This window comes from Penaeus japonicus, unplaced genomic scaffold (assembly GCF_977035675.1).
Source record: "Penaeus japonicus unplaced genomic scaffold, GWHDUDI00000001_assembly GWHDUDI00000027, whole genome shotgun sequence".
Classification (NCBI taxonomy): Eukaryota; Metazoa; Arthropoda; class Malacostraca; order Decapoda; family Penaeidae; genus Penaeus; species Penaeus japonicus.
Window position 1 is genome coordinate 33,082,073 of NW_028234429.1, and position 25,000 is coordinate 33,107,072.

A 25,000-nucleotide genomic window follows, 5' to 3' on the forward strand; every position below is an offset into this window, starting at 1 on the left:
ATCCGCTGGCCTGGCGACGCTGCGGGCGAAAGAAAGGTGGTTCTCGTCTCTTTCTTTTCCTCCTTTTTCTTCCATAGCCTTTATCCTTTTTTTCTTTCGTTAGTCCCTGTCTCTGTTTCTCTCTCTCTCTCTCTCTCTCTCTCTCTCTCTCTCTCTCTCTCTCTCTCTCTCTCTCTCTCTCTCTCTCTCTCTCTCTCTCACTCCCCTTCCCCTCTCTTTCTCCTCAGTGCAGGTACGGGCGAACTCTCCCCCACTCCCTACCCACCCCCATCCCTCATGCCTTGAAGAAAACCAAGTGTTTATCTCGGCCATGATCCCGGACCCCGACCAACCGACAGACAGACCGACAAAACCAACCGACCAACATTCACCCTTCCCCTTCTCTCCCTCCCCTTCCCCTTCCCCTCTCCCCCCCCCTACTCCTACGCCTTGATGCAGGGGCTACGCTTCGAACTCCCAACGCCAAATAAACCACGAGCGAACACCACCGACGGCGCTCGGGCCGGAGGTAGGAGATTTAGGGACGACGGACGCCGACGGGGAAATTGGAGGAGGAAACTTATTGGGATGTAGGAGCGTGGGTAGGGGGGGGGGGTGAGATGGGGGGGAGGGAGGGAGGGAGGGAGGGAGCAGGAGAGAGAGAGAGAGAAACGAAATAGACGGAGAGAAAGAAACCATATAGACCGAGAGAAGGAACAAGGGCTACAAACAAGCCGAGACAGAGAACAAGATGGAAACGAGATAGAAACCGACAAAGGAAGAACAGAAACGGGGGGAGAGAGAGAGGGCGAGCAAGAGAACGAACGCAAAAGACATAACGAAGCCAAATGATAGCGAACGGAACGCAGTGACCGCAGAAGGAACACGAATGAAAAGACGTCTGTTGAACGGGACAAGTGCATGATACGAGGAGGGGGCTTTAAGACAGGAGGCAAATGTGAGAGAATAGGACGGGAGGGGAAGGACGGAGAGGAGGGAGGGAGGGAAAGAGAACAGCGAGATATGGAGAGAGAGAGAGAGAGAGAGAGAGAGAGAGAGAGAGAGAGAGAGAGAGAGAGAGAGAGAGAGAGAGAGAGAGAGAGAGAGAGAGAGAGACAGAGAGGGGGGGGGAGGAGGAGATAGGAAGGGAGGGAGGCAGAGAAAGAAGATAGGTAAGGAGGGAGGCAGGACAAGAGAACGGCGAGAAATTGAGAACGGGGGAATGAGGGAGGAAGAAAGGAAAAGAGAACGACGGAAAATTGAAAGGAACTTTTCTAATAGAACGGAAGAAAAGATGCTTATGGAAGAGAAAAACTGAAGGAGTAGATAGGAGACAAACATTACTGACGCGGAACCTTGGAAAATAAAGAGAGAGACGTGAGCCAGACGTGAAAAAGCACGGGAGATAAACAAGGTCATACACAGGGGAAAAAACGTATCAGGGACCGTAAGTAAACATAGCAGTGGAGAGAAAGAAATAAAAAAATGAAGGTAAGCAACGGGAAAAGAAAAGACCAGATAACACACAATGAAGAAGGAAAAAGGGAGACACTCTCAAAGGAGGACGAGAAAAACGAGGCAGAGAGAGAGAGAGAGAGAGAGAGAGAGAGAGAGAGAGAGAGAGAGAGAGAGAGAGAGAGAGAGAGAGAGAGAGAGAGAGAGAGAGAGAGAGAGAGAGAGGAGAGAGAGAGAGAGAGGGAGAGAGAGAGGAGAGAGAGAGAGAGGAGAGAGAGAAAGAGAGAGAGAGAGAGAGAGAGAGAGAGAGAGAGAGAGAGAGAGAGAGAGAGAGAGAGAGAGAGAGAGAGAGAGAGAGAGAGAGAGAGAAACCGTGAAAGGAAGAGGAAGAATAAAGTGGGGCGCAGGGAGAAGAAAGGAGACGACCAGACGACAATCAGGGAAGGAAAACTAAAAGAAAAAGAGGATTAACAAGGAGAAAAATAGAAGAGGCCCAAAGAAGACCCTGAACCCCCCCCCACCCCCCCCGCCACCCCTTTCATGCTCCTCCTTCCCTCCCCACCTGATCCCCGCGTGAACGTAGCACCATTAACCCAGGACACCGGCATTGCCTCGGGATTAGCGGGTGACGGACGAACGGATGACCCTCGTTACAATTCGCCCCTTCTTAGCCCGGCCGTGGTTGCGACTCGGACGTCACCGTGAGGCTGGAAGATATGTGTGTGTGTGTGTGTGGGGGGGGGGGGGGTTCAGGTAGGTGTCTATCGCACCTCGGCACACATCTGCCAACGCACGCACTTACTCACTCACTCACTATATCTCACACAAACACACTCCAAAAGATTGCTTGCTGCGCTGCGAGTGACTGGCGCGTCGAACGAGGTGATCCTTGATAAGGCAGGCTAGTGAGCGAGCGAACTTTGCATGCAGGGATCAAGGACTTCAGGTACTTAGTTCAGGGACTTGACGGAGTTCAGGGACAAATTATACCCGAGCAACGACTCTCCAAGCGCCGAGGGCACTTCATCCACCTCCGGGGATGCGGCACTCAAGGGCCGGACTGGCATTCTCCAGGCTACTCAAAAATGTGACATTTTTCATTTATTTTTTTGAGGGGTCAGAGGCAACGTATAAAATCTGGGCTTAATCTCCAGGCGGAGTGTGAAAAAGGCAAAGGGGCGGTCGTTAGGCGGGGGGAGGGGGTAGGGGGGCTGTGAGGGCGTTAGAGGAGCTGTATAGGAGTTGGGTAAGAGGCAAGAGGGCGTACCATGACGAGAGCTTCCTGGAGACGGGCGGGGTGTCGTGGGCGGCGTCCTGGGCCCTGGAGTCGCTGAGGCGCCGCTCCCTGTGCGAGTTCCAGCGCTTGAGGATGGTGCTCACCCTGAGGGACGGATCCGAGCCCAGGCACGACGTGGGGGTGGAAGGGGGGGTCACTAGGGGGCCCACCCCCGCCACCACCCCCGCCGCGGCTGCCGACACCGTCCCGGGCACCGAGTTGGCCCGCGGGGGCAGCACCTCCGGGGCGCCGTCCGCGCGGGAATGCTCCCTGAAGCTGAGGCGGCGGACGCGGGGCTGCCGGAGCGTCGTCGTCAGGTCTCCCTCGCTCCGCAGCGGCCGCGGCCTCAGCGCCGTGCACGAGTTGCGGCGCCGCAGGCGGTTTTCGCTACTGTATTTCATCATCTTGCAGGTGGCCGAGGTTACAGCAAGGCCTGGGGCCGTCTACAGCGAGGCAGTGCAGCGCAGGTCCTCGGGGCAGCCATCACTGAGCAAGCATTGTCTGCGGCGCGAGGGCGAGGGGATCGCGGCCTGGCATAGCGTGGCAGCTCCCAGCACGGCTCCCGCTGCTGCCCGCCGCTCACCTGCACCATGCTACCACGCCCGCCGCGCCCGCACACGCACGCCCTCCATCACAACAGCGCGGGCGACGGCGCCCTCGCCACACTGCATCACACTCACCCGCGGCCTCCTCGGACTGACACAATTCTCTAGCACAAAGAGATAATCCACATTCCTCGGCTGATCCGCGATGCTGTGGGAGATTTTATGATCTATCGAAATACAACACGTCCTCTCGTCGTATTGACTCCCTCTGCTCCCCGAGGAGAGCCGGGCCTCTCGAGGGGCAGGGAACATAATTATTACACGAAGGTCAATATTGGTATTGGTCCTCACCAGAAGCAAGGTGGAATTTCTCTCTCTTTCCTATATATATTTCTTTCTCTCTCTCTCTCTCTCCCCCCATCCCCCTCTTTTTAATCACCGCTTCTCATCTATTCCGTTGCTCTCCTTCTCTCCTCTCTCCTTGTCTCCCTCCCAGAACAACCGTAAACCGGAGAAGAAAAACATACGAATCCCAACTCCATAAAACCGGAGGAAAATAAAACGCACACACAATCTTCCCGCCATGTCTCCTTGAAGACGCTGAAACCAGACCCGCAATCTCCCGACGTTGATCAAATATTATCAAAAGGACGTAAAGAAAGAAAAAAAAGAGAGAGAAAAACAACGAAAAAGGAGAAAAAAGGACATAAAAGGAAAAAACCGAGAAATCCTACGGCCGCTGCGTCTGACACTAAAGATAACGCGAACATCACAAACCGACACGCGAGCAGAAAAAAGGTGTCACATAATGGGGCTAAGGAAACGCCATAATCGCTTTTCCTTTTTTCGCTCACCTTTCTTCATTATCCTTCTCTCCTTTATTTTTTATCTCTCTCTATCTCTCCCACTATCTTCTCCTACTCCGTTATCACCCTCCTTATACGCATATTTCTTGAGGGAAAAAATAATGACGTAAGAAGGTTGTTGGAATAGATGAAGGCGGTGATGTCAGCGATGTCCTTCTCCCTCGCAACCTCTTTCTCAACCTCTCCTTCTTTCTTCTCAATTCCTCATCCTTCCCTCCTTCCTGTCTCTCTTTCATTCCTTCCTTTCTTCCTTTACTCCATCCCTTCCACCCTTCCTTCTTTCCTAACTCCCTCCCTTCCATCCCCATCTCTATCCCTATCCCTATCCCACCCTCTCTCCCTCCCTTTCTCCCTTCCACGTCACGCGGAGACAATGAACCGCGCTCCCGAAAAAAAATATTGAAGATGACGGGAATATTTCTACTCCCGAGACGAGATCGAGAGACGAAGCTGACGTTTCGGCGGAATTCGATTTGTGATTTTTTTTTTTTTTTTTTTTTTGTGTTCGGGGAACGGGATGGAGGGAAGGAGATATAAAGGGCGGGAATGAAGGAGGGAAGGAAGGAGGAGAATGGGCGGGAATGAAGGAGGGAGGAGGAAAGAAAAAGAAGAAATGAAAGGGAGGGATGCAGGGAAGGAGGGAGGAGGAAAGGAGGAAGGAAAAGGGAAGGAGAGGAGAGAAGGAGAGAAGGGAAAAGGAAGAGAGAAAGACGATGAGCAAGGTAGGTATGTACAGTATACAGATATATATTTATTTTTAGATAGATATATACACAGAAAAAAACAGATATGGAAATGGTGAATAGGAGAAGGGAGGGGGGGGGGGGCGCAAAATCCCTTCTAAGCAAGATGCAAAACCACAAACACCCCCCCCCACACACACACACAATAAGAGCAGATAATTATCCACGGGAGACTAAATCGCGCGTTTCTCGCAGCGTCTTTGTTTACGGCGCCAACCGCTGGTTATCGACTTCCGATATCGGCTCCGGCGGCGAAAAACATAAAAGTTAATCTTGAAGCTTGACTCCGCCTGATACAAAAGCTAAATCGGCGAAGCTTCCGCGCAAATTGGCTCGGGGAGACCGCGGGTTCCTTGGGCCTCCGGCAGGGTGCTCGGGGAGGTTGCTAGGCCTCGGGACCTCTTTCGCCTTCTCTCTCATAAACTCGTCAAAGTCAAAAAGTCTCTCTCTCTCTCTCTCTCTCTCTCTCTCTCTCTCTCTCTCTCCCTTCTTCCATCTTTTCCTATCACTTATTTCTGTCTTCCCTTTCTCCTTTCTCTATTACTGCTGAACTAAGTAATTATCTCTCTCTCTCTCTCTCTCTCTCTCTCTCTCTCTCTCTCTCTCTCTCTCTCTCTCTCTCTCTCTCTCTCTCTCTCTCGCAACTTTCCCAAGAGAAATATATCTTTCCAGATAAAATACAAAGACACTCACGATGACAGGCAAAAACGCCCTTCGATATCGGATGAAGCACCGATTGGGGTTTATGGTGGCGATTCGAAAATGCATTCGCGTTGCATATGTATCCACACACACAAACACACATGTGTATGTGTATGTGTGTGTGTATGTGTGTGTGTGTGTGTGTGTGTGTGTGTGTGTGTGTGTGTGTGTGTGTGTGTGTGTGTGTGTGTGTGTGTGTGTGTGTGTGTGTGTGTGTGTGTGTGTGTGTGTGTGTGTGTGTGCATGCGCACGCACGCGTGCGGAAATGATGAAAAGTAAATTTTATCATGAATCAACAAACTTGCTTTGGCTACGAAAAATAATTTCTTCCCAACAACTTTTGAATCTTCTTACAAACAACTTAACACAGGGGGAGAGGGGGAAGGGGTGTTGAAAGAAAGATAGAGAGGGGGAGAGGGAGAGGATTGGAAAAAAAATAATGAAAGACGAAAGCGAGAGAGAGAGAGAGAGAGAGAGAGAGAGAGAGAGAGAGAGAGAGAGAGAGAGAGAGAGAGAGAGAGAGAGAGAGAGAGAGAGAGAGAGAGAGAGAGAGAGAGAGAGAGAGGAAGAGAGAGAGAGAGAGGAAGAGAGAGAGAAAAAATGAGGAGAAAGAGACGGGAGGATGTAGGAAAGAGAACTATAAAGAATAAGAGAGAAAAAAAGAGAGGCAGAATAAAGCGGAAAAAATCTGAAACCGCTTGCGAATTTCTTGCGCTTCAGAAATAAGAGAGATTCAATTTGGCGGTTGGAAGGGAAGACTCCTGGGAAATATCTTAACCTCTCTAAACGACATTATGGCTAGCATAAATTCCGCAAGTGAAAAGTTTGTAAGGTGAGTGTGGAGAGTGCCTGGCAGTGCCTGCGAGTTGCCGTGGGACAAGGGAGAGGGGAGAGGAGAGCAGGGTAGAGGGGAGAGAGGGAGAGGAGAGCAGGTGAGAGGTGGAGAAGAGAGCAGGTGAGTGGGGAGTGGGGAGAGGGGAGAGGAGAGAAGAGGGAAGAGGGGTGGCAGAGGAGAGAGGACGACGGAAGGGGAACGATATGGGGGGCGTGGAAGGGGAGGGGGAGGGATATACCTGATTCCATACAAGTGAAGCGATCTTTCCTGTGTCGACAGGTATGCCACGATAAAGGCGTGTCTTTTCTCATTCATCTAACAAAACGCAGAACTGTAAGTGGACGAGGCGAAGAAATGTCGATACGTAGCGAAATTAAGAACAACAATTAATCAATCAATAATAATAAAAATCCTAATGTTGCTGATGGTACCAATAGTCATAAAGCATAGAAAGAATGGCATGCAACATTAACCTTGCCCCGCCCAAACCTTTCGCCGATCGCCTTTCAACCCTTTTTCACCTTTCCAATAACTCTTAATCAATCCCATTCTTAAACCACGCCTTCTTCCTCTTCCCCAACCCCTATGCCTCCTGCCACCCCACTCTACCCCCCCCCCTTTTTTTTTTACACACACACGTTCATAGGTTCCTCCCTCGACCCTCCCCCATCACTATCCCACAGCCCTCCTTCCCCCACCCCCACGGGGAGGAAATCTTGCCTCTTTCTTTCTTTCTTTCTTTCTTTCTTTCTTTCTTTCTTTCTCTCTCTCTCTCCCACCCTGTCGACATTACTTGCTGGAGTCCGCCGAAGGGACACACAATGGTCGGGGCGAAGGCAATATATTGACGGAACCTTCCTCGCTACGGGGAGATAGCATCGCCCTCGCTCCTCTCCTCTCCCGCCCGCCCGCCGCCCGCGTGTTCTTGGGGCCTTCTTTCTCCCCCCCCCCCCCACACCCCCACCTCCACATACATACATAGATATGTACAAACACACATACACACACACACACACACACACACACACACACACGAACATCGTCACACACACGAAGGAAATATCTCTTTCATACCTCTCTCCCTTTTCCTTTATCGCTATCTACTTCCATCCCACAAATGTTTAAGTCTCTCCCTCTCCCTCGTCTCTCTCTCTCACTCACACAAATACACACACCTATCTCCTTCTTCACTTACGTCCTGTCATAATTCTTCCCAATTCCCTAACCCGTCTCCTAGCTCACAAACACCCATAAAGTTCTAGCAAGTTCTAAGTAAGTTTCCCACGCGAAACAACAACAACAACAACGACAGCAAGAAAAACAAAGAAAACTTAAATCCATCTCAATCCAACTCAACTCCCCAACTTTCTAATAAAGAGAATCGGCGGTGACACGGCGTCGACTTGTCCCTAATGAAAGGATCAAGACTTTCAGGGGCGGGCAAGGGACGGCCCTGACATACGACTGGGGAAGGGCGGGGCGGGGCTGGGAAGGGGTGGAGGGTCTGTGTGTGAGGGGAGGGGGGAGGGGGAGTCTAGCCCTGGTCTGGTCTATGGCGCTACAAATCTTCGCGACCACAATGGGCTAAGGGCGGGTTCTAACCGAATAAGAGGGGTTAAGGGGGGAGGGGGGTGATAGGGGATGGATGTGGGTAGAAGGAAAGGGGAAGAGGAAGGGGGAGGTAGGAAGGGGGATAAAAGGAAGGGTGGAGGAAACAGGGAAGAAAGAAGTGAGGGAGGGAGGTAGGGAGGAAGGGAAGGAGGGAGAAGAGAAGAGATATATAAGAGCAGAGGGAAGTAAGGAGGTAAGAGGATGGTGGTGAGAAAGGGAGAAGTTGCAAGGAAGTTAGGAGGGAGGATAATGAGAGGGAAGGAGCAAGCATGAAGAAATAAGGAAGCGAGAGGGAGACCCTCTCCCCCATCCCCCTAAGTCGTTGTAGAAGGGCTCAGCGGTGCCTAATGCATGAAGTCAACATCCCATCAGACCCTTTTGTGTGTGTGGCCGTGTTTCCTCGCCGTCCCTGATCGCTCTCCCCCTCGGCTCCTTGCGGTAAAGCATGTCATTTCTTCCAGGCGCTCGTTGTGCATTCGGAATCAGCTGTTGGTGGGGCAGGAGGTGTAAGTCTCTGCTGATGGAATCGCCATGCTTTGTTATTTGGGTGTGTTGGCCGTCGTGTCTCTTTGTAAACGTGTATGTGTATACCTATTTTCTGCACTTAACCTCAGCAACTAGCAACAGACATACACACATCTCAACATAAAGATACATACATACATACATACACATTCACACTGACTGCCTTTGAACGAAATGTTACAAGGGCACACTTGGCTCTCTGAAATGCTACAGTTCAAGCAAGCAAAGCCTTTGCCCTGACTAATTTAGTAACCTATCTAATTTTTTTTTTAAGTCACTGCGAACGCATACTTTTTTTCCTGGGCCTTCCAGGAGCTATGCATTATTGAGCTTGGGACAGGACATCGACGCCTGGAAACCTACGTAACGTTAAGAAAAGGAATATCCACCTCCATTTCCCCGGGGTAATGCGATGTCTACCTGGGAGACCATTAGGCCTACCTTTACAGGTAGAGTACATTACAAGACCATTATGTTCGTTTGCACACCTCCTACACTTATTATCTTGCACTTAACGCATCACGTCACTGTTACTTTTATTTTTCACGAACAAACAACAAATATTCATATTTTCTACGAAATTCCATCATATATTTGTATTTTCCACAGAGCGTGTTTCATTTCAACACACCGTAACTCAGGTGAGACTGCCACGCCTACTTTCCGCGTTGTGCATTATTCCTACACTCACGCTGAGCAGTCCGCACACACTGCTGCTTTCTTTACACGCCTTCAGCACACACGCACACACACACTTCGCTGCTTCGAGTGCATGACTGGCAAAGCACACGAGACTTTGCATGGACCTTTGATCACACCACTTTCACTTGCAAGACGCCCGCAGTTCACACACACCTGTTGCAGTGTTGTTCACGGCTTCCCCTTTACTCCGGCGCCACCGACACCCTAATGTGCACCGCGACCTTCCCCTGCTGCTGTTCTGTGTACGTCCGTGTGCGTGCGTGCCAATCGCACACCAATCTCACACGACACTACTGGTGGAGGAGTCCTCGCCGCGACATATGGACGCGGAGGAGGGGGGAGGGGGGCGCCCATGGGACCTTCAGAGCTCCTACGGACGCAGGCACATCGCCATCTCCTCACCTGCACCACGCACGGCCCCGTCAGCCACCACGCCTAGGAACGACGGCGGAGAAACGCCACACGTGAGCGACCGATGCCGCCACGGACGCGCTCGAGGGCAAGTTGGACGCGAGCGGCGGGGGAGGCAGAGCGAACCGTTGAGGCGGCACTGTTTGGCACTGAGCGGAGACTGAGCCGCGCGGGAAGACAGGCAGCCCGAGCACCAGCCCGCCACTCGCACCCGCGCACACCACCACCTTACTACACTCATACACACGCGTACACGCATACGTACACGCACGCACACACAAACACACTCCTTCGTGTATACATCGCACCTCGCACAATGAGGGTCAGTGTAGCACCGCTTGCTACAACCCGGGCACCTTACTGCCCTACCTGCTACTCCCTTTACTTTACCTGAAGGAGAGCCTTCATGCCTCTCCCCTTGCCCCCCCCACCCTTCCCCCTCCACAACAAGTGCTCCACACAGCCCCGCTAAATATACATCCCACCAGGGTTTCTCAATCACATGTGCGGCGAACATGAGCGAGAGATCTGTGAGGCTCGGGAGAAAAAGAGAAGACACGCCTACGAGAGCACTTGCCCCCCCCCCCCCAACCCCTCACCCCTTCCCCCACCCCTCACTCCCCCACGTGTGCAATGGAGCGTAAATCTATCGCCGTAAAAAGTTCAAGAGTTCCGCTCGCTAGGAGCTCGGGCGAGAAGTTCCTCTGCGTGCGGATCCCCCCGGCCGGCTCCTACGACTTGAGATGACGCGGACGGAGGAGCGAGCGAACGAGCGGTCGGCGCGCCTCGCCCTTTGCTCCGCCATGCCCTCCGCCGTCATTCTCCTCGCCACCCTCCCCCCTCATCGGCCTCTCATCCTAGCCTGGTGCCCTCATGCAGACGGAGACTCGCCTCAGCGTCTACCGAATTCCCCCGCGAGTGCCACTTTCCCTACACTTGTGTCCGCCTTGGAGTGCCGCATTCCTCCGCGGCTGAGGCTTAAAGGCCAGAAATTCTTGAGTTTTGTTCAACTTCCCTGGGACTTAAGCTGGGGATTAGGTTTCTTTGGGATGCTACAGGTTTGTGTGATAACCATCAGAAAAAAATGAATATGTATATGTATCTGTAAATATATGTATATACGTATATATGATGTACGTATATACAGGTATATCTATACTTGTGTGTGTATGTATATATATATATATGTATGTATGTGTATATATATATATATATATATATATATATATATATATATATATATATATATATATATATATATATATATATATATATATAGTGTGTGTGTGTGTGTGTGTGTGTGTGTGTGTGTGTGTGTGTGTGTGTGTGTGTGTATGAGTGTGTATGAGTATGTATGTGTATGTATGAGTATATAAGTATGTATATATGTATGTACATATGCATGTATGTATATGCGCATGTGTATATATACATACATACATACACACACACACACACACACACACACACACACACACACACACACACACACACACACACACACTATATATATATATATATATATATATATATATATATATATATATATATATATATATATATATATATATATATATAATGTAAATATACATATGACCAACGCGGTGCAGCATTTACTATTCACGTTCCTTGGTAAAATATGAATTCTGTTCTTCGTAATATTTGACTAAACTCTATCATACGGATTACTCCACAAGCCTATTCCTTCCCGAGTATTACAAGCGCTTTCTTTTAACTGGATTCAATTTTTAAAATCCGGTCTAGTGGGGAATGTAAAAATAAAAAATAAGAGAATCTAGTCATGCATTCGGCCGCGGCTTACGACCTTTCCCTGCTCGACGTGGCACACCTGACACTGGGTCAATAGTGGGTGCCTCGCGTGACAATGGGGCTACAGCGAGAGCAAGGTAACAGAGGCCTTCAAAGAGGTTCGGAGGGGCGGTTGTCACACGCGGCGTGGACACAAATGGAAGAATAACAAGAAATAAAAATAGTCAAAGAAGGCGTGGATGGGGATGGCACAGAGAGACGAAGAGAGGAGGAGAAACGAGAGGAGAGGGGAAGGGAGACAAGGGGAGAGGGAAAAAGGATAGGAAGAGAAGACGAAAGATAAGAGGAGAGGAAAAGGGAGACGTCCCTATCTATCAGCCATCCACCCATCCTGGCCCTCCACCGCCACCTGGTGAAGTGCCACTTAGAGGCGAGGCAGAAGAGCGAGCCTTATCCCCCGACACTGCCAACTGCGCCATGCATACTCCGGGGCGCCGAGCGAAAAGGAAAAAAAAATCTACGAGACGTAAACACAAAGCGTGAGGAGGAGACGGGACAGGAGAGGATTGCACTTTATTCCCTCCGGCGAGAATCCACTGGGCTCGATATCACTCGCGGCTGGACAGTGACACGTTCGATTAGAGCGGCGCGTGGTTCAGTGTCACATAAACTTGACCGCAGGTGGTATAATAAGCTGGCGTGGAGGAGACGACAGCACGGAAGGAGGAGCGTGTGCGCGCGCGCGTGCGTGCGTACATACAACTAGGAACACAAAGCAAGGAAAGCGCGAGGACCTTGAGGGAGGGAAGCAGGGAGGGAGGGAAGCAGGGGGTGAGAGACGGAGGGAGGGGGCAGAGAACGGACGCATATGCAAATTGAAAAATAAAACTGGTGAACAGATAAAGAATTCCGATAAAAAGCAAAAAGAAAGTGAGATGAACGGTAAAAGAGGATTGATAAATAGATATCGGAAAAGAGAGAGAGAGAGAGAGAGAGAGAGAGAGAGAGAGAGAGAGAGAGAGAGAGAGAGAGAGAGAGAGAGAGAGAGAGAGAGAGAGAGAGAGAGAGAGAGAGAGAGAGAGAGAGAGAGAGAGAGAGAGAGAGAGAGAGAGAGAATGGAAGCGAAAGAAAAAAAGAAAAAAGGAAATGGATCTACGCTGGGCGTCGCCCACTCGCGCAGTAGCAGTAGAAAAGTCCCTGATCCCACACAGCATCATGCGCGACGTCAAGACCCATAAAAAAAAACGAATCTTCCAATCACCCACGTCAATGAACACGCCACGTCAAGAGAACACATGCCATACTACTTACGACAACTTCATCAGTTTCTATCTCTTTTTTTTCCGTACTATTTACTCGTCGCTCTTGCCTTTTTCTTTCTGTCTTCTCTCCGATTTCTCCTCCTTTAATCTTTCTCTCGTTCCCATGTCCTTTCTTCCTGCACGTCCACTTTTCCTCTGCCTCCATCAAACGTGTGTCACTTTCCCTCCGCTGCCACAAAGACGAGAAATCGTGCGAAGTGAATCGGGCCCTGACGCAGTATGACCCCCTCCCCTCCCCCCTCAGAAGGACCAGTGTCTTAACTGCCGGAAGTCACTCCCTCGCCCAATCAAATAATGTGATCGTGATATCCGTTCCAGACGAAACTGGCACAGTACGCCGCCCTGACATAACCAGAGCATAGCGCCGCTTTCCAAAAATAAACTGCAACAACAACAAAAACTACTACTACTACTACTACTACTACTACTACTGTCGAGGTGTACCACTTGCCAAAAACAAAGTGCTGCTACATTACTTCCGAAGTGTACGGCTTTCCAAAAACAAACCTGACACTACTATCGAGACGCATCCCTTCACCAACAACACAACCACTTTCCGCACACGCCACAATACCTCAATACGAATGCCTACCGACGAACTCACACAGGTAACAAGTTTCTCTAAACACAAAAAATAACTCATGGACTCACTCGTATAAGGTAACAAATTTCTCTAGATTCCACCCCATCCCTTTTCTCCACCCGGTCCCTGCCTTCTTTCTACTCGACCGAACCGGAGCTGACCAGCAAGCAGGCCAGAGAGAACGGGGGAGGGGAGAGAGAGAGGGGGGGGGGTGACAAGAGGGTAAACAAGAGGCTCTGAGTCTGGAGGGGACGCAACTTGGCACTATTTACTGCTTCGGTTTACTCGTCCCCCGGCACTGTCATGAGTACCAGGATATCACCCTCTCGATTTCCTCCTTCCTTCCTCACCCTCCCCTCGTTCAGCAGAAATAGTCTCCGCTAGTAGGAGGAGGAGTAGGAGGAGGGGCGATCGCAAACAACACTAATGAAGAATAACGACGCGCTAAACAGACAGACACAAATCCAGATAATAGAATAATCAAAACAAGCCAGAAAGAGCGGAAGCGAGCGAGCGAGAGAGATGAGATAGAGAGAGATAAAGAAAGAGAGAAAGAGGGAAAGAGAGAGAGAGAGAGAGAGAGAGAGAGAGAGAGAGAGAGAGAGAGAGAGAGAGAGAGAGAGAGAGAGAGAGAGAGAGAGAGAGAGAGAGAGAGAGGGAGAGAGAGAGAGAGAGAGTAGCACAAAAGCCTCCTCACCCCCTCCAGGACTACAAACTTCCGAGATCTCGCTAATCCGTGAACTCATTCCTTCTCGCACCCTACAGCATTATCACACTCGCCACAACACAAACTACACCAGAAACACGAAATACGAGACAGAAAGGGAGCAGGAAGGGTGAAGGGTGAAGGGGAAAAGGGGGAGGGGAGAGAGTAGCCAGGGGGCTGCGAGGTATGGGTTCCGGTACAGAATTCAACACATGCTAATGAGCGCACAGCTACTACACTTTGGAGTCCATAAAACAAACCTTTTATTTCTCTCTCAATCTCTCCCTCTCCCCCTCCCTCATCCCTCCATCCACACACCTATACACACATACATACATACACACACACACACACACACACACACAGAGAGAGAGAGAGAGAGAGAGAGAGAGAGAGAGAGAGAGAGAGAGAGAGAGAGAGAGAGAGAGAGAGAGAGAGAGAGAGAGAGAGAGAGAGAGAGAGAGAGAGACGCCGTTGCCATCTTGATTAAACACCGCTGCAATAACACGACCTGAAAACAGATCTGAAAAAGCGTTCCAATTTGCGATTCCTTCCCCTGCAGGACGCGGAGACGAGGCAAGACAACGCGAAAGACACCGACTCAAAGGGAGAGGCGGAGTGTAGGGGAGATTGGCAAGAATGATAAACTAAGGGAGGACACGGGAGACTAGGAAGAGGTGGAAGAAGGATGGAGAGGGAAGGGGAGGATGGTTAGGAAGAGGGCAAGGAAGGAAAGAGGGAAGGAGTGAGTGAGAGAGAGTGAGTGAGTGAGTGAGTGAGTGAGTGAGTGAGTGAGTGAGAGAGGATAAGGGGAAGAAGAGGGGAACAGGGGAGAATCGGGGAAAGAAGAGGATATGAAAGCGACGCGGTGAATATATGGCGGAAAAGGGCGAGCAGGTAAACGATGATTAAGAGGGAAAGGGGAATGAAGAGGGAGAAAAGCAAGAGCGCAAGGAGGAGAGAGGGAGAAAGAGAACAGGGGAAGAGTTGAGGGGAAGAGAGAGAGAGAGAGATATAAAAAGAAATAATGGAGGAGGAGAAAATGAGAAAGGGAAAGGGGAAGAGTGGAGGGGAAGAGAAATGCAGAGAAAAAAATAAAAAGGAATGAAGGAGATAGTGAGAAGGTGGGGACGAAGGGAAGAAGGGGAGTAAGAGGAAGGGAATGAGAAACGAGCATATCCGTCACAGGGATCCAAACAATATCAAATTAAATGAACGAACTAATTAAGAGACGGCGGGGGCAAAGGAGACCACTGCGCTTGTCGGAGAGAGGAAGAGGAATATGCAGATGAGGAGGAGGAGGAATGTGGAGATAAGGAGGAGGAGGAGGAGTAGGTGGAGGAAAAGGGAGATGAGGAATAGGGAAACAAGGAGGAGGAGGTGGAGGAGGACGGTGAGTGGGAAGAGGGATACTAAAAAGGAAATGAAACGAAATAAAATACTAGATAATACTAGAGCAATGGGAAAGAACAAAACAGTAACATAAATCATAATAATAACCCTCAAAAGACGGGACAGGAAACAGGCGACACCAAAAGAAAAAGAAGACGAAGAGAGAACACGAGAGGCGAAGAGAGAACAACAAAGCAAACTAGGTGACACAGAAACAAATGAACCATTACGAGGGGAAGCAAGGACGCAGCCCACACCGAAACACAGAGGGCGCGAGATGAAATTACATGCAACAGAGGCGCCTGAACGCAGGAGCGCAAGAGAGACCCTTTTAACTTTACCTTTACACTGATCAACGCACAGACACACACGGGCGGCATCTCTTACCTGCGAAAATAGGGGAAAGCACAATTAGCATCATAAATATACAGACAGCATGCAATGACAAGTGAAAATGATTATTCAAACATTTCCTATTTATAACCAACGACATCAAAATTATGTAGATTAAACGCTAAAAAGCTGATCCTGCAATTCTCAATTTCTCTCTTTTTTTTTCTTACTTTCTCACTCTTTCTTACACAAACACAAACATACACACACAGAAAGAGATACAGAGATAGATAGATAGAGATAGATAGATAGATAGATAGATAGAGATAGATAGATAGAGAGAGAGAGAGAGAGAGAGAGAGAGAGAGAGAGAGAGAGAGAGAGAGAGATAAAAGGGAGAGGCGGTACCACAAGCCCGTCCATTTTATGTTGTTATCCTCAGTCAAGTGTGCCTCGGAGGAGTCCCCAGGACACCAAGACGCCGGTAATGAGGATGGCACTTGAGAGAGCCACCCTGCCTCCTCCCACTCAGGGTCCTCCTCCTCGAACTCCAGCTTCCCTCCGAGGCTCACGCTCCGCCTCGAGAACGAAATCGTGGCATTCGGGACGGGGATACGAACGGACCGTCCGATCGAGAGCACTGGAGGCCGGCTTCCCCCCCCCTTTCCCCCCTCAAAAGGACTTTAGACGAGCTCCGTCCACTCCTCTGGGTACGAGTTTTCAAATCGTTCCCCGAGTCCCGCTTTATGTTGCACCTGAGCAATTACTCCTCTAAAGATCGCGTTATATAAGCACGCTGGTCCATTACGGTTCATAGGATCCTCCCTGCCATTCCTTTCTTCTGTTACATCTGCTCCCCCCTTTATCCCCCTTCCTCTCCCCCATCTCCTCCGTCTACTCCTCCCTCCCCTCTCCCATCTCTCCTCCATCTACTCCCTCCTCCCCCACCCTTTCCCCCGCCCTCCTCCGTCAACAGCAACACTCGCCTTTCCCCACCCGTCTCTCTAACTCACGAACGAGCAGCTTTACGAGTCTTCGAACGAGCCCAGCCCATAAACCGCGACGGCGAAGGTTCCCCGGGTTTACGTCGCGGTAATTGTCCCTCCCCTGGGGCGGCCGAGGACAGTTAGGCCGGGGTAAGGTCGCGGCCGGCCTCCCTGGCCTCCTCGATGCCAATTTCTCCTTTCTCGTTTCAATCCTGTGTGAGAAGTTTCTTCATTCGAGGAAAATAGTTTTCGAAATGACTGGTGTTTTTGGCGGGGTAAGTGTGCTTCGTTTTAATTTACACCTAACCAGTTCCGAACGTTAATGCACATTCATATGAATAGGTAAAATACACAATCGAGTAGTAGATAAGTAGCTTATATATCACTGTCCGTGGGCTTCATGGTGAGCCGAAAAGCTACTCTCTTTTTTGAGAGAGAGAAAAAAAACAACACTTCCACTTTTACGTCCTTTTGTTATTTTCTTTAGTCCCCCCGAACCCTGTCTCCGTATTCTACCAACATCGAATAATGAAAAATGGAGTGCGCACCCCCTAGAGATTTCTAACCAATTTAGAGTTTCAATATTTTACCATGTTCAGAATTTAATTCCACCCACATTCTGTGCCTTCGATACGGACCAATCATTTAAAACAAACATATACCGAGAAGGTTAACGATCTACATACACAATGCTGCTACGCAAAGAGGTTTTCAACCAAGCTTTTCAACTCTCAACTGATCCTCTGCAAACACACCTCTGGCCCTTACTGTCTCTTAACACATTCCTCGATTGCTTCATCATAACAAGTCATCATCGAGAAATTCTGAGCAAAGAAGGAAGTCCACCCGGAAAATTAAATCCTTGTCCAATTTGCATCATCCAAAGAATACAGATAAATAAATCCTTTGTCATCAAACGTAAAAGACATAAAAAAATAGTCACTACGAGAAAACGCCTCACAGAAAACCAACAAACAAATAAAGGAACTGCAAAAAATAAATCGACCAACAAAAGCAAAAAGGGGCGTCATAGAAAACGGGGGGAGGGGGAGGGGCAGAGCCTCTGTATTGAGCCATTTATAGCTGCAATTCACCAGCAGAATTATTTATGGCCACTATTCGCATGTTGCGGTCCTCCGTTATGTTGATGCGATCAGTGAACAAAGGGAAACGATAGCCCACATCATGGCGACATACTCCCGGCGCAGACATACAATGGGGAAAGATCGAGAGATGGGGGACAGACCGAGAGACCGAGAGACCGAGACATGGGTGTGGTCTCTGGCCGAGGCAACACGAGCCAATGAGGAGAGCCAATGAGAGATAACAAGGCGATGCTAAAGAGATATAGGAAGATAGAAAATAAAGGATGAACTATGGGAGTTGGGAGGGGAGGGGAGGGGAGGGGAGAGGGAGTGGGGAGGAGTGGGGAGAGGGAGTGGGGAGGTGTGGGAAGAGGGATTGGGGTGGGGAGAGGGGAGGTGTGCAGGAAGGGGGTAGGGGGAAGGATGTTGGGGGAAAGAGGGAAGAAGAGAGAGAGAGGATTAGGGAGGGAAGGAAAGAAGGGAAAAGGAAGAGGGAGATAGGGAAGGAAAAGGTAGGAGGGACGAATGGAGAGAGAGAGGGAGAGAGAGAAAGAGGGAGAGAAAGAGAGAGAGAGAGAGAGAGAGAGAGAGAGAGAGAGAGAGAGAGAGAGAGAGAGAGAGAGAGAGAGAGAGAGAGAGAGAGAGAGAGAGAGAGAGAGAGAGAGAGAGAGAGAGAGAGAGAGAGAGAGAGAGAGAGAGCAAAAAGGCAGCCGTGAGTGCAGGTAGACAGGTGGGAGAGAGGGACCCAGCCATCAAGCTCTTTGCAATACTTTCCCAGACTGGCACTCACTCACTCACTCTCGGAGCATTATTGAAGACGGAGGGAAAGTTTGATCAAAATACTGCACAGCTTCCGCGCCGGGGAGAGGAGAGAGGAGAGGGGAGGGGGGGATGAGACGGGAGGGGTTAAGAGAGGGGAGGGGAGGGGAAAAGAGAGGGGAGGGGAGGGGAGGGGAGAGGAGAGGAGGGGAGGGGAGGGGAGGGGAGAAGAGAGGGGAGGGGAGAAGCTGTCGCGGGGAGATTACGGCGAGCAAGATTACACGCCTCGTTGCAATTATGGGGAGACTGATATTAATGGGTGCGTGGATGAGAGAATGGGGGATTATGTAGTATTAAGAGGGATCATTCGGCAACCGGTGTACTGAGATAACTCGGGGGGAACGGGGGGGGGCTGAAGGGGGGCGGGTGTAGGCTAACGTACAGGGAAAAAGAGAAATAAAGAACAGTCGGTGACGAAGGCGCACCGTGCGTCAAGGTGCCAAAGGGCGGGGAGGGTAAAGGGGGAGTTGACGGCGGTGGGGGAGAAGGGAAGGGTGTATATCATGAGCAGGTGAGCTTCCTCTCATTAGGATATTATACAATGCACTGATTAAATCAAGACATTGGCCTTAGAGACTTCAATCAATCGCGTCCGGAGAAAAAAAAATACAAACGCCACAATGAACAAGCATAACACGACGACAACCAACAACAAAAGCACGTGACGACAACAACAACAAAAGCAACAAGAGCCGAACGTTAACAACAATGGCACAGCGACTCGCACATCCCGAGAAGGAAAATACCGCGCGTCGTCTCAAAGGTGCCAGCGTTTCCCTCTCTCTCTCGTGTAATGGTAATTCGTCCGGGAGGGGGGGGTAATGGGGGAAGGCGCCCCTAGATAATTGCCTGTCGCCCCCTTTTTCCCGAGACCCGCGATGAAGCCAAGCAACGCACCTGGTCTCACACTGCAGACCTGACATTAATGCTGTTCCGCCATTCCCGAGGTCGACCTAGGTGCTACCATTCACTCACACTCACTCACTCACTCACTCATTTTCTCTCTCTCTTTCTTTTTTTTCTCTCTCTCTCCCTGAGGAATTTTTATTCTAGTTTTGTCGGTCAAGAAAGAATGCTGTTCATAACTTTGCACGATTCTCCTGGCACCGAGAGAGAGAGAGAGAGAGAGAGAGAGAGAGAGAGAGAGAGAGAGAGAGAGAGAGAGAGAGAGAGAGAGAGAGAGAGAGAGAAATAAAGAAATAAAGAAATAAAGAAATAAAGAAATAAAGAGAAAGAGAAAGATAGAGAGAGAAAAAGAGAAAGAGAGAAAGAGAGAGACATACACATCCACTCATTCCTCTCCCATCTTCGAACAGACCCACCCAAAAGCGCGCGAGTGGAAGCGTCCACCGCGAAGCCGGATCCCCGCGAAGGCACATCCTGTCATCCGATCCACCTCAAGATCGTAACCTCAACAAAAACAACAGCAACAATGCCGGCAACAACCTCGCAGGTCCGGCGACTCGCACGTCAAGAGCCCTTGCTCTCTGGAAAGTGACCACGTCCAATACAGATTTCATGAGGTGAGGGAGAGGGAGAGGGAGAGGGAGAGGGAGAGAAGGAGATAGATAGATAGATAGATAGATAGATAGATAGATAGATAGAGAAAGAGAGAGAGAGAAGGAGAGAGGGAATGAGAGGGAGAGAGGAAGGAGGAGGGAGAGGAAGAAGGAATAGGGAGAGAAAGGGAAGGGAAGAGAGACAGGAGGGAGGGAGGGAGGGAAGGGCTTGAAGGAGAGAGAGGAAGAAGATATAGGGAGAGCAAGGGAAGGAGGAGAGAGGAGGGAGGGAGTAAGGGAAGGAAGGGAGAAAGAAAATGAGAACGAAATGAAAATACGGATTTCCGGAAGCGAGAGAAGTGAGAATCACGTTCGTTGAGATGAAAAATAAAAGACGTCAAAAAAGTACAAGACAATGTAAGAGAAAACGATGACATGACGAAAAAAGCAAAAGAAATATAGAGAATATAATTAAAAACTAGAAGACTCTAGATCCACGACACCGGAAAGAAAATACAAAGATAGACGGATGGATGGATGGATGAGTGGGTGGATGATTGTGATTAGGTGGATTAGATTAGGATGAGAAGGTGGGCGGGCAGATGTAAGGAAGGATAGATGGCAGGAAGGAAGGAAGAAAGGAAGGAAGAGAGGAAGGATGGGAAGATGGAGGGAAGGAAGGCTGTGGCTTGCGGTGGCGGAGGGTCGTGACGTCGCGTCGCTCCGTACGAGGACCCGGGACGGCGCAGCGGCGGCGCTGGGAGGAAGTGTGTCGCCGCGCCACGTAAGTAGTAGAAAGTCGCGTCGCATCGGCAGGTTAGCAGCCTCGACAACGGCAAAAAGTCATCGTTCACCGTAAACAAAACAACACTTAAACTCTTCTCTGTTGATCCTAATCTTTAAGAAAAACAAAACACGCAAACACAAGCACACGCACGCACGCACGCGCAAACACATACACACACACATATACATAAATAAATAAATATAAATATATATATATGAGAGAGAGAGAAAGAGAGAGAGAGAGAGAGAGAGAGAGAGAGAGAGAGAGAGAGAGAGAGAGAGAGAGAGAGAGAGAGAGAGAGAGAGAGAGAGAGAGAGAGAGAGAGGGGAGAGAGAAAAGAGAGAGCAAACAAAACAAAACAAAAAACAAAAAACATTTCCCCACCAAAGCCACATTTCACAACCGCACCTGATTACACACACACAAAAAAACGAAATGCAAATCACCATTGTATAGGCGCCGTACATAAAAGCGTCGGATCGTGCACGTGCGTAGGTACATACCCACAAAACAAACCCCCCAACCACCGCCCACCCCGTAGACACATACCCACAAACCGACCCCCAACCCACCCCGCCCCGCCCAAAAAGACTCGTAAGGTCACGTCTCAAAAGCAAGAACCATCCATCCGTCCGTCCGCCCGAAGAACCACAGACAATGCCCCATATATACAAACACACACGCGCCTAGTATAAACAATGCCCGGCGAACAATCGATCGTTAATCACAGTTCTAATTCTCGTGTCGGGGAAAAACAAGGAGGAGGTGGGGTAGGGGGAAGGGGGGTAGGGGGGGCAGAAGAAAGGGAGTAGGGGAGGAGAGAGAAGGGGGGTAGGTGGGGAAGGAGAAAGGGAGTAGTGGGGGGGAGGGGGGAGAGGGAAGGGGGACAGGGGGAAAAGAGTAGGGGAGAGAGGGAAAGGAGTAGGGGGAAGAGGGAAGGGGGGAAGAGGGGAAAGAGGTCGACGGGAAGAAGGGTTAATGTTACAAGATCAAGATGAGGGATGTTGACGCCTCATTCTCGTTCGTTCGGCCTCAACGCTTTCCAGAAGCGTAGTGGGAAGTAAAGATCTCCATTAAAATTCAACCGGAGGGCTCGATCAGCTTTTTTTTTCTCTTTTTTTCTTTTTCGAGGGGGGGGGGAGGAGAGAATCTGCTTGAGTGTTTGCTCGACCGCGTTCGGGGGTAACGAGCTTGCGATGAATATGCATGATGGAAAGAGGCTATAAACGGCTAAACGACACAATGAGAGGGAAAAAAAGAATAAAAATAAACGTTTTAAGTACAAACAAACACACGAAAACACATACATAAACGTAGAAACACACACACACATACACACACACACACAAAGGAACTCGGTCATTCACGTTTCGAAAAAAGAAAAGCTCGTTTCTCCCTTCCTATTTTCGCCGCTCTTCTGAGGAGATTTATACTTGCTGGGGGAAAAACCGAAACACTTAAGACTAGAGATACTTAGTGGTCAAGACGAGAGCTAAGAGGGTTGTGGTACTAGGTAGCACAAGCGCACATCAACTTGAACAAAGATACACACATGTACGCACGTACATTACATTACATTACATGATTTTATATTATATCACACACACACACACACACACACACACACACACACACACACATACATATTATATATATATATATATATATATATATATATATATATATATATATATATATATATATATATATATTCACATACATATATACAATCATACGCACACACCTCGATGCAGACCCCCTGAAATAACACACACGCCCTCACATACCGTACAGTACACAGACATGCCACCAATTCGCTTTTGTACGCAAACCGCAGCGCAATAATCAACATTCCACCGATGACCACAACCCTAGGATTTTATGACGCAGTTTTTTCATTTCTATACATCTATATCTTCACATTCATCGCGTGAAAATACGGCTTCCAGAGACCACATGTATTCTACTGGCGACTTCGCACATGGTCAGCCGTGACAAGGCATTTCATTAGGGGTATGGCACAGTTGACGATTATCATAACGTATCATAGCCATGTGTACACATAAACATAAAAAAAAACAGATAAGTACAGACAGACAGACAGACAGACAGACAGACACACACACACACTCACCTCCCTTCAACATAAGTCGTCAAAAAACAATTACTTTTGCAATAAGGATAACACATCTTCTGAATAAATAAGACCGCAACATTACTAATACAGCTTAATAGCATCGCCTAAACACTGCGACCTTCGTCTTGCGTACATCAATAGCCTCGGGGCACTCAATAACACTGCCCAGAACATTCCGTGCATTTCCCCGCGGGCGCAATGAAGCGTGGAGGGGGAGGAGGGAGGGAGGGAGGAGATAGATGGAGGAGAGGGAGGGAGGGAGGGGGGAGATAGATGGAGAAGAGGGAGAGGGAGGAAAGGAGGGAGGGAAGGAGGGAGGAGAGACGGTGGAGAGCGAGGAAAGAGAGGGAGAGAGGGAGAGGGAGTGGGAGAGGAAGAGGGCGATAAACAAAAAAAGGAAAACCGAAAGGAATCTCGAAAGGGAGAAAGAGATAGAAAGAGAAAACGAAAAAGAGAGAAAGACAAAAGAGAAAGAAAGAGAACGCGCCTGAAAGAGAGAAAGAGAGAGATGCAACGTCACTGATACCTGAGGCCTTTGGACTTAGCTCTCGCCACCCATCCCCCAGGAGAACGCACGCCCTTGGCCCGCTACCCGCACGCACCCTTCCACTCGGGCTCTGCTTCCACTCTCCTTCCATTACGACGCGCATTCCAGAGGGGGGAACGGGGGAAGGAGGAAGGGACAGGTGAGGGGAGGTGAGAGAAGACGTAAGAGACGTAGGCCTTCCTCCAAAACGAAAAACACAAAAACACCCATACAAACAAACACAAAACCAACGCACACATACACACATATTTCCAACCCACACCCACCCAACCACACAAACACGCTCTGAACACGGTATTTCACGGGAGATCCCAATTTGAGCCCGCGGGTGTTGATCGTCCTACCGGGCCAATGGACTTCAAGGGCGACGGGAGAGAGGGGGAGAGGGGGTGAGGAGAGGGGGTGAGGAGAGGGGGAGGGGAGAGGGGAAGAGGAGAGGGGGAGGGGAGAGGGGGTGAGGAGAGGGGGAGGGGAGAGGGGGAGAGGGGGTGAGGAGAGGGGAAGAGGAGAGGGGGAGGGGAGAGGGGGTGAGGAGAGGGGAAGAGGAGAGGGGGAGGGGAGAGGGGGTGAGGAGAGGGGAAGAGGAGAGGGGGAGGGGAGAGGTGGAGGGTGGATAAGGGAGAGAAGGAGAAGAGGTTCAGGCGTAGGTGCTTGGGGTATGGGAAGGGGTGGGAAACGAGGGAGAGCAGGGGACGAGGTTGGGTGAAGAAGATATGGAGGAGAAGGTGGTGGGAAGGGTGGGAGAAGAAGGGGAAGTAGAGAGAAGGGGGGGGGGGGGGGGGGAGTAAGGTGGTAAAGATAAGAGGGACTAAGAAAAAAGGTCAAGAAAGGGGGGGGGGATGAGAGGCAGGGAAAAGAGTAGGAAGGGATGAAGGCTGGGGAGGAGTAGGGAGTAGGGAGAACGGGGAATTTGGGGATTGAGGTGGGCGAAAGAGAAGAGAAGGAAGGAGAGGGGGAGGGGAAGGAGGAGAGGAGAAGGAGAGGAGGAGAGGAGAAGGAGAGGAGGAAGGTATCGTCGTATGGGGCCGGGGAAGCGACCGGGTGGATGGGAGTTGAGTACAGGGGGAGGAGGGAGGTAGAGGTTAGAAGAAGGAGGAGGAGGGAGGTAGAAGGTATGGGGAAGAGGGAGGTAGAGGAGAGGGGGAGGAGGGTGCAGGTGACCCCTTGGCCGCAAGACTTCCTGTGGCCACGCGTGCGTTTCAACCACACTTCCACGACGGCCAAACTACACTCCGCGGCTACTGTTTTCCTTCGGAACCTAACAGCTGATAATGTATACCCCTGCTATATGCGAGTGCAGTAGCCGTTGTTGCCGCTGCTGGAAGTCGAGTCCATTGTGTAATTCGGTGGCACAATACTCGGTCAGGCAGAAACATATATTATA

The 25,000-nt window shown here is 50.0% G+C and overlaps 1 protein-coding gene across 6 annotated transcripts in view; it reads right to left on the reverse strand.

Moving 5' to 3' along the window:
• The window catches only part of PDZ-GEF (PDZ domain-containing guanine nucleotide exchange factor), a 200,270-nt gene that overhangs the window by 69,314 nt on the left and 105,956 nt on the right, over positions 1–25,000 (reverse strand). For 2 of the 6 annotated variants that reach the window (XM_043027527.2, XM_043027522.2), the window contains exons 1-2: positions 9,642–9,803; positions 2,702–3,463 (exon numbers count right to left, since the gene is read on the reverse strand). The exons of the other annotated variants lie outside the window; for them this stretch is intronic. In XM_043027527.2, coding sequence (XP_042883461.1) covers positions 2,702–3,114 — 413 coding nt within the window. In that variant the 5' untranslated portion in view covers positions 3,115–3,463; positions 9,642–9,803. Of the gene's footprint in view, positions 1–2,701; positions 3,464–9,641; positions 9,804–25,000 lie in introns of those variants that run through there. 6 annotated transcript variants of the gene reach the window in all.